General features: G+C 34.3%; 1 protein-coding gene across 3 annotated transcripts in view; it reads left to right on the top strand.

Moving 5' to 3' along the window:
- The window catches only part of LOC118203916 (sterol O-acyltransferase 1-like), a 65,907-nt gene extending 50,807 nt beyond the window's left edge, over positions 1-15,100 (top strand). For all 3 annotated transcript variants that reach the window (XM_035376220.2, XM_035376219.2, XM_035376218.2), the window contains exons 8-13: positions 1,943-2,036; positions 2,352-2,625; positions 7,398-7,496; positions 7,591-7,720; positions 11,928-12,070; positions 14,925-15,100. In XM_035376220.2, coding sequence (XP_035232111.1) covers positions 1,943-2,036; positions 2,352-2,625; positions 7,398-7,496; positions 7,591-7,720; positions 11,928-12,070; positions 14,925-14,996 — 812 coding nt within the window. In that variant the 3' untranslated portion in view covers positions 14,997-15,100. The remainder of the gene's footprint in view (positions 1-1,942; positions 2,037-2,351; positions 2,626-7,397; positions 7,497-7,590; positions 7,721-11,927; positions 12,071-14,924) is intronic.
- Positions 15,101-15,947: the final 847 nt, after the last annotated feature.

The following is a 15,947-nucleotide window of genomic DNA, read 5'->3' as shown; positions in this document are numbered from 1 at the left end:
TCTCGGCTGGAGCACTGTCCCGGGTAGAGATAACCAATCAGACGAAAGTTCTGCTTTTGAAGAATCACGTGATTCCAACCTGAGCGATAATCGATTATTGTTTGGCGTTCAAGTCTTTGTAGTAAGTGAAAATGGTAACCTAATGGTTTCCTGGAATTGCGGGTTCTTAAAATTGTCCCTTTCGACGTCAAGTCCCGCATAGCCGAAACATAATGTTATTGGGACCTTAGCCCGAAGGCAAACACGCGCTACTAAGGATTCCTAGCTCTCTCTCACGAAATAAGTTGAAACTTTTCCTTAAATACTTCTTCTAACTTATTTGCATTAAACGGATTCTCAAAACTCATTCTGGTAAGGAGTCGTAAGTGGAAACAAGAATTGATAAGAAAGGGATTTTAAAATTAAAATAACTGTTATAAAATTAAAATATACCTTACAAACTGGTAGATGCTGAATATTAAACACCCTATGTAAATAACTGTCTAGAGCAAAATTATTGATTCTAGCTGCAGTTACGAATAAAAGCCATGAAGATAAATGGGTACTTTCCCAAATATTTTAACTAAATTATCTAAATTTTCATATAAATAGAATTAAAAAATAGCTTAAAAATTATTATCATTGTTACTACGCAAATATCATATCCAGGCGAATGTTGCCACTTCACTTGCGGAAAATATTATTTGCGAGACTCGTGGGCAAGCGATCGAGTTTTCTAAAAATAAACTGTACGGTTTCAATTCGAATAATTATTTTCTTTCTTAAATTAATGAAATATCTTTATGCAATGCTAATTTAAGACGAAATAATAACATAGTGTAGCCAAATGGCTTTCAAGAGCGTGGTCACGGCAAGACAAAGTTCAGAAAATCTGTAGTGTCATTAGGAGTTTTGAAGCAGGAAGCATGAACAATGAGCAATGCCCCTCGCCGGAACTCGAACCTGGAACTCTCGAATACGCTACCGTTACACTACGAAGGCATGCAGGAAGGAGAGAGAAAACAAATCGTAAATTGTAACATTCAGAAAAAATTTAAATAGAAAAAGATTTTCAGAATGGTAGTAACTGACGAGATATATAACGACAAATAATGTTTTAAAGATGTTGGAGAGAGCAGAAAGTGAGGGATAAGTGTCAACGATAAGACAGAAGTTCTGTGGATATTTTGTCTTTTCCTTTAGGCTTATACATGACTAGTAATTAGTTCTTTTATGATGCGAATAATGAAATGTGAATGAATTTAGCATAATGAATGATTTTACGGGATGAAGTGTGAATGATTTTAGCAAAGTTTTCTGTTACAATACCAAAGTACCATACCTCCAGTATAATGTTAATTTTAAATGAGAAGAATAAAATATATAAGAAGTTAACAACGCTCAGATTCATGACATTTTGGTTATAATAGGAATTTTTTTCCCACGTACCATTTAAAATTGCTATTGCGAACTTCTTGCTTCAATTGTATGAATTTTATATGCTCTGTACTTTGAACGTTTGGGGACTGATTCTTATATTAGTAGGCCTAACGTAAATACATGCATTTTTTTTATTGTTATCTTTCGAAATTTTTTAAATATCTCGAAATCAACATTATTTTCTTCACTTATCTCAATTTCATGTTTTGAAGTAATAAAAATTGCTGCCACGTCACTTACAGAATGTTTCAAGGCTTTGTCCAGACAATATCCAGTGAAAAAGTGCACAGTTACATCACGGACCATTAAATCATTTCTTTTTTTTTTCTCTCTTGAATATTTTTACTTTTACATTTTTATTTGTTCTTTACGGAGATTTTAAGTCGACAGAGTCTTTATTGCAGAGACAGTGTTTCATTCACATTCAAATCAAGATTTGAATCATCTGTATTTTAATAAAACTCTGCTTTTCTTACATTGCATATAATAATACTAATAAATTAATATATGATTTTCTCTACAGATGGGAATCCAGATTTTAAGCCACATCCATCGCTGACACATTTCATATATTTTCTCTTCATCCCAGCTCTTATCTACAGAGATTCATATCCAAAGTATGTGATATCTAAATGAATTTTTAATATAAGATCTTATACCAAAATTTAAAAAAAAAAACAGTGTAAATATCTAACTTTTAAAATCTAATTCTGTTTTTGAATTTAGAATTGTTAATTGTACCTCTTTATTAGGGAATAAGATTTGCTATTTATTTTTTGAACTCTTTATGCTTCTGAACCCCCCCCCTTCTAAAACTTCTTCTTTCGAAATTAAGAATTGTGTAAAAAGCGTATGCACACACTGAGTGAATTGAATAACCTAACTAGTTTGAAGTGTATTAAAAATAGTCTGAATTTAATGTTTCTTTTCAGGAAAAAAGACATCTCATGGAAGTTCGTATTTAACAATTTGTTCAAGTTCATATCCTGCATATTCATTGCATATTGTGTCTTCACGCGTTTTAATGTTGATATTTTCAAAAATATTGGAATCATTCAATTCACATTGCCGCAAGCTGCCCTCACATTCGCTGGGGCGATAGTCATTGGATCAATGATACTCTTCCTCATTTTCTATGGCATTCTACATTGTTGGCTGAATATTTTTGCCGAAGTTTTGTATTTTGGAGATAGAGAATTTTATCAGGTGAGGTTATTGTACATTAAATTTGAATTATTACAAAATGCAATAAATAGATAATGTATCAGTATGTGCTTTAGAATCGGGAAAAATAGCATTCTATTTTTCAAAATGCTTAACTGTGGGAAATAAAAAATTTTAAATGCCTTTGTCAGACTTCACCAGATTTATCTTAATGCATTGAATAACATATATATTATGTATAGCTATATATATTATATATATATTATTTCAATAATATATATTATGTATATATTATTTCAATAACATATATAATATATCATATTATTTAGTCACTGTCTAGGATTTTACTTAAATTGATAATGCTAATCCAAACTTCGACTGATGTAAAGCGAATTTTTGCTACAGTCTGAAATAACCACAAAGACCTGGAAAGGTTTAAACGAACCTTTTTATTTATCATAACTTAGAACATGAACGCACTTTCTTTTGCTAACAGAATCAACCACAACTTGTGGCGATGCAATTAGTATATACAAAATCTGAAATATGTACTACTACACAATATTTGAAAAAATTGACTATTATGAAAGTAACAGTCAGTTTCAAGTTTAAAACGTAGATTAGTAATTAAATTTTAAATAATAATTATATATATATGTATATATATATGTACGTACGTATGTATGTGTATGTATACATACACACATATACGCACATGCATTTATACATATATGCATACCTACTTAAATTTCTAAATCCGGTCCCGATAACAGAAAAGAACCAAAATTCCTTTTGTAAACACTCCAAAACAAATTATTTATGCGTTATATTTTTAATTAAATTATTAAATGTATAAATACTAAATTTTAATTGCATGTTAGCAAATACTGTTAAATGATTATATCTTAAAACTCAACTCTTATTTAATGCGACTTGGTTAATCTTTTCTGAATACTTTTTTGTATATAAAATGAATGGTTTTAAAGTAAAGTTTCTGCGTTAATGATAGACGTATTTGAGATTTATGTTTATTAACGGAGCACTTTTAAAAAAATTTCTTTATTAAACACTGACAAGATTTATACTAATTTTCAAAAGTGTATCAGAATTTATTCCCAAGAAAACAATACACAAATATATAAAAATTAAACCTTAATTAAATTATAAAAGTATGCATGTTCAAAAATAAAACTAAATTTATAAAAACATTTCCAGCCACCTTTTCTCCGCTTGGCATTCGAAATCCACGAAGACTTTTCATTTGAAATGGATACCGAACAAACTCTCAGTTTGTTTCCCCGATTTTTAATACTCTCATTTATATTCAAATTTTTATTGTAATATAATTTTTAGGAATAAATATTTGAAGATATTTATATGAAAGCAGGAACTGCATGTGAACAAATTCACAAAATGTAGTAAAAAGAAATTTTATGAAATTATACTAAATCTTATAAAAGCTGTGAATTTCATAATCTCATAATTCATATTGTATGAGTTAAAAATTTTTTAAAAGTTATCAATGTAAACGACATAGATTTCAATCATACAGTAGAGCTGATTAACTCAACTTCTCCTTTCCGATATGTGTTAGTCCACCAGCGGCCGAGCGGTAAAAGTCGCTGAACACTGGTAGTTCGGTCCGAGGTTCGAAGCCCGCGAAAGGGCTGGCTGCATGGGTGTTTTCGTGGTTTTCCCCATGTGTAACGTGTATACGAGACAGTTTCCCTTAGAAAGTCCTCCACGAAGGCATTTCTCCCCTTAGGCAGATAGCCCTAGTGTGCTTTTCCATAATTACACTCATGTCCATAAATTAAGGATAGTGCAAAATCAGGCAAAGGAAGAGTTAGAAACAAAACAAATTTGACTTATTTGTAAAGCTTATTTATTAAACAAAAGGTAACGAGCAAAAAAAAAGATGCTATATGTTTGATATTATTAAAGAAATTAGCTATTTTTTCTCCCTGGAGCAAATTACGAAAAAAAACTAATTAAAAAAATCAATATTACGTGGTTGGTATGATTGTTAATACATTGTATGTCTCCCAGACGATGCAATACAGTCCGTACAACGACTAGGCATGCTGAGTATCAAATTATCGATCTGATCTTGGGGTATATTACACCACTCAAAAAGCAATGCTCTCCGAAGTTCTGGTAGACATGTAGGAGGAGGTTAACGGGCTGCAACTCGTCGGCCAAGCATGTCCCACACGTGCTCTACTGGATTCAAGTCCGGTGAGAATGCTGGCCAGTCCATACGGGTGATATCCTCCGATTGAAGGCATTCGCTTACGATGTTTGCACGGTGAGGACGGGCATTGTCATCCATAAACACAAATTGTGCGCCCATGGCGCCCCGAAACAAACGTACATGTGGTTCCAGAATAACGTCCCGATAGATTTGGCTTGTCATGGTTCAATTTGAACATGCAGGTCAGTTCTGGAACCCAGAATAATTCCACCCCAAAGGAGCACTCCTGCACCACCGTAACGGTGTCGTTCAATGATGGTAAATTCTTGGTGGTAACGGGTACCCGGAGATCTCCATATGAAAGTCCGACGAGAATCAGACTGCAAGCTAAACCTGGACTCGTCGGAAAAATCACACAAGCCCACTGTTGCGGTGTCCACAATGCATGCTCTTTACTCCAGGCTAACCGCAGGCTACAGTGAGTTGCAGTAAGTGGAACGCATCTGACAGGTCTACGAGCATATAGACCAATCTGCATTAAGCGTCTGGACACGTTCTGCCTTGAAATTGTCGTACCAGTGGCTAAAGAGAGCTGACGAGACAGGTCTGAGGCTGTGCTCCGCCTGTTTCTTTTGGCAGTAACTGCCAAATACCGGTCCTCATTCGGCGTTGTAACTCTGGGGTGACCTGTGCTGCAACGTCTTTACATTACCATCATCTTGGAATCGTTGCCAAAGCCTGGAGATGACACTGTGGGCAATTCCAAGTTCGTCTGATACTTCCAGTTGGGTACCCCCACATTCCAGACGGCCGATAATTTTACCACGTAAAAAATCATCCAAATGCGTCCTTTGTGTCATAACTATTCGGTTATTGCACTGAAATGCTTATAAAGCGCCTGCGAACAATTTTACTCCTTTGCCTGTATTCCTTATACATCACTCTCTTACACTCTCGCCATTGTGACGTACCATCGGTGTCATCTGGTTACTTCCTGAAATTTGCATACGATTCTTGAAGATGTGTGCGGTGATTTTACAGGTGATATATTTATTTTAGAGTTCGATTTCCGCGTGACTCCGAATTATCCTTAATTTATGGACATAAGTGTAAATACACCACACCACACCACCGATATGTGTTACGTATTTCCGACACACCGTCCACCGGGTTAGTCTATTTCTTACAAGATCCATGTTATTCAAGCGCTTGACATCTTGTTTGAAAGCATGTAGCAATGCTTCTCTTCCTCAAACGTCTAGACAAAAATGGGAAACCAAAATAAATTATATTATTATTAAAACCCAAAACATATTTTAAACAAGCCTCGGGAAATTGTTGATTTCGAACATCTAAATGGTTCATTATCTAAACATTAAATGTAATTTTAAAACGTCATGGTTTAATTAACTGTGTCTCCCTCTTATTCGTTCATACCAATATATTAATTATCATCAATAATTCATTACGTCTTTGCTAATGTATTAAAAGCGTATTAATAAAAGAATTTTCAGATTACAAGTTTATTCCGATAGAATTCTTTTTAAATTACGAGTATTTGTTATTTCATACAAGTAATGCTTTCTCGTGAAGATGAAACTAACGGAAGGAAGCATGAGCGTGAAAATAGTTGAAATAATATATTTGAAATATAGCCGCTTTAAATCGGATCTGATTTTGATTCACCAAGAATAACTTAAATGTCATTTCATAAGTTCGCATCGTTTATGTTGCTGTGATTTATATCACGTGTCTGACAGTAACGTTAGAATAATTCCACGATTTTTTTCCTAGCTAGGACTGCTGTCCTAGCCACGATAAAACTGGTCGGCTCGGACTGCATTTGTCGTTAGCATGGGCCTTGCGTAACGGAATGACTTGCGTAACGGAATTGCCCAGTTTTGTTGCAGTTTCTGATGAGAATGTCAGTTTCATGGCGGTATGGTATATATACCTGAGTACCTGGGTCAAAGGCCTGTCGAACCCCTGTCGAACAAAATCCCTAATTATGTGTGCAATAACACAAAAAAAAATTAAATTAAATTAAATTAAATTTTAAAAAACAATTGATCTATATAAAGAAATTTAAGTAACAAGTTACATAATGAATTTTGCCACAAATAACTTTGAAGTAAATCGTTAAATTATAATAAAAAAGTAATAAAGTTAAGCAAAATATTAATTTTAAATTATTAATAACAAGTTAATATGAGATAAGAATTTAAAGGTGTAGTGAAACAGAGTCGACTAATAGGGGAAACATCTGGTGAAAGCCTTTTGAGTCGGTGACAAATATCGTGAAAGGAGGACATACAACAATTGGAAGAATAAACAAGAAGTAGGACGAGAATCTCCCGGAAGACGGGTCCAAGAGTCTCCCACTACTTTGCCGCCAGACCTTTCGAGACTTTCGACTTACCGTGTATTTTTAATGTCCCCTTACCGCAGAAGAAACTACAGTGGAACCTTGGTTTATGAACGCCTTATTATTTGCATTACCATTAATTTCGTAATTCTTACGTATAGTTTTCTTTTATTCTTTAAATTTCTGTTAGCTATTATTCTTTTGTTAATATATGCATTTCACTTGAAATTAAGGAAAATGTATTTTGCACTTTAGGACTGGTGGAATAGCACATCATTCTCTCAGTATTATAGGAAGTGGAACACAGTTGTGTATGATTGGCTGTATGCTTATGTATATAGTGACACGCATAGGGTATGCAGAAATCATATTTTATTTCCCCTACAAATTCCAATATTTGAAATTTTAGACTACGAACAAATTTATGATTATATTTATTTATTTTTAGCTGGGCTGTAGCAGGTCTGTGTCCTTAGTATTAGTATTCATCGTGTCTGCTATAGTCCATGAATATATCATCAGTTTGTCTCTTGGATTCTTTTATCCAGCATTACTAGTCGTATATTCGACTCTGGGAGGTAAGTTTAAACTCTAGGTTATTAATAATGCAATGGTGTTAATTTTTATGTGTGTGAAAATATATTCATTTTCTGCATTTTTTATGCGGAGTATACATATATGCAAGTCGAGAGCATTGCCTCTCAAAAATTAGGAACAGGATGCAAATTCTCTTAGGTGGCCGCAGGGCAAGAAACACGGGTTCCTGGGCCCGGAGCCCTATCCTATACCAACATGATATGTGATAAACGTAGCATGAAAAAATAACGTGAAAGGAAAATAGCATTTCAGGGAGCAATTCCTCGTAGGATAGCAAATTGTATGAAATGAAGGCTATACGAAATGAAGCATGTCCGTCGATGTCGAGCGTCTCCAAGAATTTTATGGGAGTGGAGCTTACATTTATAGCGTCGTTAGGGACACTCAAATATTAACCCCTTCGCGCCGACTGTCACGTCTACGTGCCAGCAACGAACACACTCACCTCCCGGCCGACACGCAGGCGTGCCAGAGCATTTTCCCGTTTACTACCGACTGTCACGTATTTGTGCCAGTGTCCTAGAACGTTTTAGAAACTATAATTTCTGCCACAAGATGGCACTGTATGTCCATATGGTTTCAGATACATGTACATTAGACCTTCTACTCGAAATGAGAGAAGCATGACTCACATACACGTGTTTTTGATTATATAAACAAACGGGGAACTAAATGTTTCCGAATGGCGTGATTTATGATGTCTCTTTAAATCGCACTTTATTCGCACGTGGTAGTTGTTTATTGTAAGTAGAAGTTTTATATGCGCTAAAGCGTTGAGTATTTCGGTTTGCAGTTCAGTTTTTAGAAAATAATTAGATCTTGTTAGACGTGAATTCTTTTTGTTTTTACCGTTGCAATGTCGAAGCGTCGAAAATGTTTAACAGAGCATGAAATAGCAGAAATGATGCAAAATACTTCAGATATTGATTCTGAAATTCTGATATTGATTTTGAAAGATTAACTGAAAGACATTTTCCAAAACTTTGTTCAGAAGAGACTGATAAGAAAATGAGACGACGATGCTTCGCTTGTTCACATTCCCAGAAAAATCCTCCAAAACGGCAAATGAGTTATTACGAGTGCAAGGAATGTTACGTAGAACTGTGTGTAGATCCCTGTTTTCAAATTTTTCATACGAAAAGAGAATTTTAAGTAATATATTTAGTTTTCAGATGTATAATGTTAAAAGTCATAAAATAGTGAGTAATTAAAATAAAATGTGTAAAATATGCATTTAAACAAGAAATAAGGTAATTAAAGTATATATATATATATAAATATCTATAAAGCATAAGCCGTTTAAATACTCTATAGAGCATTATTAAACAATGCGTTGATACTTCGGAAATTTCATGGATTTAGGCTTAGTAGCATAAAAGGCCCCGGCCCTGGAGAGACGCTCGCGTAAGACACTGCCGGCCTCCGCGATAAGCGCGCGTTTTCGCTATCCGGCTCGAAGGGGTTTTAAATGATCAATCTTAAAGTGATCTCCTTCTAAAAATATGTAACCTATGTGTGGATTGTAAGAAATTATCATATTTTATGGTAGTTGTTTAATATATCCAGCTGGTAAGTAAAAACTCCGTAGTTCGATTCCATTGACAGCGTAGTCTGTATTTTGCACTTTCCTTTCCGAAGACCTGACAATTTATACAAGATGAAAGTAACTCATTTGCCTAAGATTTTAAGATGCTAAAATCAATTTGTACAGAAATATCAGAGCTAATTTTGGGTTAAATTAGCTCTGGCAGCTAGATTATTGTATTATATAAAGAATATGTTGAAATGTTATTTGAAGTCTTGAGATGCGACAGTCGTTTAGGAAGACGCGGATTTCTTTTTGCAGATCATTCTGTCATTTCTTACTTTGGATAAAAATTGTAAATAAGTAACACTTATCTAGAATCCCGTCTGAAGTTATTCTAGGAATAGAGTATCTTCCGATGATTAGTAACAAATAATGATTAATACCCATGATGGTTGACACCAATACTTCTGATAAATAGTACCAGGCCAGATGCAATCGCCGAACCGCCACATCGACTACCAAATGCTTGCCACAGTAAAAGAAAATTCAGCATCTGCCAGTACTGTGGGATGCAAAACTAAATACTAAAAAACTCTATCGCATATGGCATCATAAATCTACGTTCTTTCGAGTGCTTAGACTGGGAAGGCAAGATTAAAGTGGGGTAGTAAGCATGAACATAACTACAACAGTTCAGTAGATTTTTTCAAAAGTTTGGAACAGGAGTTCGGAAAGATGAATAGCTGATTGATTGAAATACGAACAATCTGGAAATTTTTGCGGAAGAGAGAAAAATGTGCGTCTATTCAGTGAGAAATTCGGTTCTCTGAAACAGACGAATATATTGATAGCACTTTACGGATTTGTAAAGAACGAAGAATAAATAACCAGTGTGATAACATTGTTGAATACCACACTTTTAGTAGGAGCAATGGGGTAATAAAAGTTACTTTTTCTTGTTTTCGGAAGAATAAATTCGCACCAATATTTACGTGTTCACCAACAGATATGATGATGGTGGAGAGCCACCAGGATCTCTTCGCGAGACTGTCCACTTCAGCAGAAAGTACAGATTTCCTTTCAATGAATAGGCAAATAGCCTTCTAGTGCTTTGCCATAAACAAATAAACCAAACCAATCCTTTCAATGGAGAATAAATAGAACAAATGTGATGAGGGATTAAAAAAATACTGGTCGCACGCTGTTGTTGATAAGGTCAATCATGTGAAAGAATTTCAAATGACTTTAGAAGAGCTGTGCCTGAATTTAAAACCATTTACTTACCCATGCTGCAAAATATCCTTTTAAGGGAAATAGAGTTGTTACTCTCTAAAATGTCGAAACGAATCTTGTGTTACAATCAGGAAAGGATTCATTCTACATTAAAAGCTGTCTGTTCTTGTTTCTTCTACAGCATACATAATATTTTTTCCTTTAATTTCATATTTACATTTTTAAGCAAGTAACTCAATTCACTGTTGTGCAGTCTAGCTTCAAATAATTCATAATAGTTTGCTTATATAGAATTTATAGCTACTTGCCTAACTTTCGGAAGGCAACGCATATTCTTCTTCCCCTCTCCAAAACTTATATAAGGACTCGCTTTGATCTTCTGAAAAACAAACTGAGATGCAGTTTGACAACTAAAACGATAAAGAATGTGAGAGTTGTATTGGAAGCGATTTTTCTCCTTCCTTACCATGTGCCTTCATGATGTAACTGGAAGCATATCCAGCCAGCATCAGGAGGTATGAAATTCAAATCCGGAGAGGGCATTAATTTTCCTTGCTTCCCGCATCGATAAATATTTTATCGCTTTACAAGTGGCACCTGAATTAAAATGTAGTGTAAATAATTCGTCACATTTCCCAAATGGACCTCCACCTACCCAATCGTTCTTTAGGTGAGCGGGGAGAATGTAAGAGATTTTTTTTATCTTCTTCATTGCGTGCCTTCGTGGTGTAATTGGAAGCACACCCAGCTGGCAATCGGAAAATCTGAAGTTTGTCCGAAATAAACCTAATGATGCTCTTTGAAAGTTGCTTACATAAAGGTGAGTTTTTAGAGGTGCCTTCATAGAGGACTTTCTGAAGGAAAATAAAGGAGTTAAGGTTTGTTATGCTTATTTTGTTTTATTGGTTGATGTTATCAAGCCATGCGCTTAATATAATGTCCATTATTTATCCATTAAATCATACTTTTGTACTCCAGTTTGCATCTTTTATTTCTAATAATTGCAACAGAACTTTGTGTACCAGTTTCAGACATTTTAAGCTGTAGATGTGATTATTTATCTATTCGCGTGCATAGTATGTCTTTTCATACTAAAGTAATTTTCTTTATAATGTTATAATTTACCTTTTCGACATATTTATCATAATTTTCATGATAAGATAGCTAATTTCCAAAATTCGCTTCAAAGTACGCTGTATTAGGTCCCATATGAAACAGCATAATTACTTTATGGCAAACAAACACAACTTCCAACATTCTACCTTTCTGCATCCAAAAGTTTATTTCGCTTGGCATCTTGTATTATGATCAAAATTATACTCATATTAAGTTTACCTGCTTTTAATTTCGGATGACCAACATTCTCGGTATTCAAATTTGTTTACAAATCTGAAATAATTTCTCTCTCTCTCTCTCCCTTTTTTCAGTATTTTTCGTATTTTTAACAAAGAAAAGAACAGCACAGTTGTGGAATACTTTTATGTGGACTATGTTGTTTTTCGGATGGGGTTTGCTGGTCTCTTTGTATACAGCGGAATGGTATGCTCGAGCCAATTGCCCAAGCACAGTAGTAAGTTTTATGATTTTAACTTACTAGATATTTTTTAATGATTTTGGACAGAATACACATGTGCAAAAAGAAGTATGCTTACATGGAAATCAATTTAATATAACTAGATTTTTAAAAATTGCTGTGAATAAATTAAATTATCTCTTATCTATTCTCACCTCAATGATAAATTATAACTGATGCAATCTAATGACAGCATAACATTTACACTTAAATGTATTACTCCATTATTAAATATCCAAGCGAATTTTCTGAACTAAATCCCATGCAGGCGAAATTCAACCTCAAATTATTGTTAAATTTTGGTCATCTGTAAATTTTAAATTGGCATACTTCTTTATCATGTACTAATTGCATAAGTTAAAAAATAATATATTGCAATTGTATTTTCATATCGAGAAAGTTCTCAGTTATGTAGAGTGGCAACCATTTAGGTAAAACAGCTATTTTCTTTACAGAGCAATCACTCTTTTCAGGAGAAGTGCTGTTTAGAATCAACATAATGATAAATTAGCAAAAGGAACAAAGATAGTTCCTCCCGGGTTGGGGTTTTTTTTGGCAGTTATAAAAGCTGGCAGCATTAGCTAACGACACTAATTTTAATTTATGCCAGCTGTCATAGCCTCGGGCCTCAGTTCGAATCCCAAAAACGGTTTGGATGTTTGTAAATATATAACGTCTTTTCGACATGGAGGCACTTAGAATACTGTTGAACCGAAAGTCCTTCAGATCCGTCCCTCAAGGAATTTTCTTTCGAAATTGGGACAAAGAATGGCAAATTTGCATTGTCATCTATAACATAATCATGGCCAACGATAGAACTTTTATTAGAGCCTAAGACCCTAATAAAATTCGTGGACTTTATCTGATGTTACAAACACACCTTTAAAATTATTTAGTTAGCACCCATTTATAAACACGCCTCCATGTAACTCTTATATTATATACCCGTATTTTAAAATTCCTTTCACGCCTCTGTTTCCGGAAAAAAAGTGTTCTATGCGACTTTGATAAATCTAGCTCAAGGGGAGATAGTTACGTAACTATCACCGGGGACATAGCTATCAAGAAGTTAGTTAACTATCGGAAACCTAGTGAAAAACTGAGAGTTTAACATTTATATCATACATCTGATGTTATATATATGTTAATACATGTTAATTGAATTTTTAATGAAAAAAGAAACTATATTAAAACTGTATAAAATGTGTATATTTCATGTTAAAATATTGAAATTAGACTAAATGTGTGTGTCCATTGGTAACGAAAGTTTTCCGCCAAAATACGTTCTTAATAAAGTTAGGGGGAAAAAACATAAAAACAATTCCTTTAGTGCGGGTAGTAATCACGATTCCAAATCTATGATTTGCTCCCAATGTTTTGGTAGTTTTACAAAGCCTTCGGCCTAGAAACTTCGTAGCCGCGAGTCCAAAAACAGATCAACCTCATTTCGGACATCCTGTGCAGAATGGAAAATAGCACCAACAGATGTAAAAAAAAAAAAAAAAAAAAAAAAAAAGTAGAAGTCCGAAGAAACGATGTCGGAGCTATATGGTAGGTGTGACAAAAGCTCCAATTCGACTCCGTACAGAGTCCAGCCGGTGAATGCAGACCCATGTGGCTTGATGGAACATCACCTTTTTGCGCCGGAATTTAATGCGAGGTTTTTCCTAGACAGTAGCGTTAACACGGACTAGCAATTCGCTGCACACCTTACTATCGAGGGTTTTACTTTTTTCCCAGATAATCTTTATAGATAATACCATGGTAATCCCACCAAATACAAGGCATGATCTTTTTGTTATCAAATTGCGCTTTGCGCCGCTGCCGATGGGCTCAATGGGCGCAGACCAACCCCCTTTTCGGCCTGTGATGTAATTCAATTTTTAACACAAGTGACGATCCGGTTAAGAATTTTGCCCTTGCGTTGATATTCGAGCATATTAGAGCAGACCCGAACACGTCTATCCTTATCTACTTGAGTCAGCTCATGCGACACCAGTAGCTTCTTGCCCTAGCATTGAAGTTGCTTCACCCAACGATTGAGCTTGTACGCAGAACCGTTCCTAGGTCATTGGCTGCCCGCGTACTTTCCTGAGATTGCCCCCCCCCAATTTAAAAAGTGCTCAATGATTAATCAAATTTTTATTTCAAGCTCACTAAGTACTTACATATGACAAACTGCATAAAAAGTACTTACATGTGGCAAGTACTTACGATGAATTTGAAAATTTGGGCATGGTTTCACTAGTGTCCGGCCGCCAGCGTTCTTTAACACGCTGCAATCCCGCTAGGAACGGCCCTGCTTGCACATCAAGTTTACGCGATGCATAGCGCGAATGGCCATAACACTAACGTCTAACTCCTTAGCAAGTTCCCGAGTGGTTACATCAAAGAATGGTTGCATACAGTCCTTCTTCCAGAAGTTCTCGCAGGCGGGCCTCGTCAACATCAGTAGGCCGGCTAGAGCGCTCTGCTTCTTGAATGTATAGTTCTTGTTTTTGAACTTTCGGTACCAAACCTTCGCAGTGTCCTATGATAAAACATTAGCACCTAAAGCTATACACATGATTCGGTGACATCCTGTAGCTGACTGTTTGCAACAGAAATGGAAGTAAATGATGGTTCTAATCTGGTAGCATAACAGATTAATTTCAGACTCCTTGTACTTAATGATAACGATACTTTTTTCACAATAGTATTCTAAAGCGCGTCTTTTTTTTTTTAATCCCAATGTCAAAAATTCGTTTGACAAAATACGATTAAACACGCTAACGCGAACTGCAGTGGCGGGAAAACTTTCATTAAAACACTAAATTTCTTGATTTAATAAGTATTTCATTTACCTTTTCAGGAGGATCCCATTCTTGATTTTTTTATGCCCAGGTCTTGGAATCAAAAGTGTGTAATCTTAAAGTATTCTTAACATTGAAGAACTAACATTTCATTCTCTCAAACTTGTTTTTAAATCAATACTGTAAAATTATCATTATCATGTTAATGTTTTCACAATAAATTATTGTATCTAAATATTGTTGTTTCTTCCTTCTCTCTGATTAATTACAAGATAGCTTTGCTAATCTTGAATTCCAGACATGTTTGGAAAAATTACAGTTGATTTTATGCAATCAAAATGAATGATATCATTTAAAATTAGTTACTAAATCCTTAGAAATAATACAGAGAAAAATCCTAGATAATGTTTTAATATTGTGTATCGATAAATCAACAGAATCATTTGCAATTTTTTGTGTACTGCTTAAATATTTATACAGCTTATAATAAATATTCTTCTTGGTACATATAATTTCACTCCTTTTTGATGGAGCTCATTTCTCAGTATTTTCCAAAATTTTAACCTATATTTTGGAGTAAAATCATTAAATTATTTGTGCTTTACTTCCTAGTTACTTAAGATATATTTATATAAAAGCAAAATGTTGTTATTGTTGATTTGCATTTAGCTGCATTTTTTATAATTTGATACTTTATTCATTCTAGTAACTGATGCTGGAATAGAATATATGATTTGATGATTTCTTCATTGTACATTATCAGTACTGCATACATAATTTGTAATCAACATGGCACATAAAACATATATTGTTTCCACAGCATAAATTTTGCAGTATAAAGCATATTCCTATAAGGTGGTTTTCAGCAATTCACTAAATTCTGACTGCACTTTTCAAAACTTAAATAATTTCTTTTTTTTTTTTCGGGGGGGGGGGGCTGTTTAATTACTTCAAATCTACAAAAAGGAATACAAATACATTTTTTTTTCCATAAAATGTTGTAGATGCATGGGTAAACACTGACTTAAGACTAATATGTTACTAGACATAATTAATGAACAAAATAAATGCAAATTAATGAA

This window comes from Stegodyphus dumicola, chromosome 1 (genome assembly GCF_044657685.1).
Source record: "Stegodyphus dumicola isolate Sdum_Otavi_A_Nest chromosome 1, ASM4465768v1".
NCBI classification, from domain to species: Eukaryota; Metazoa; Arthropoda; class Arachnida; order Araneae; family Eresidae; genus Stegodyphus; species Stegodyphus dumicola.
The sequence above is the reverse complement of the archived record's forward strand: the minus strand, read 5'-3'. Positions and strand labels throughout refer to the sequence as shown.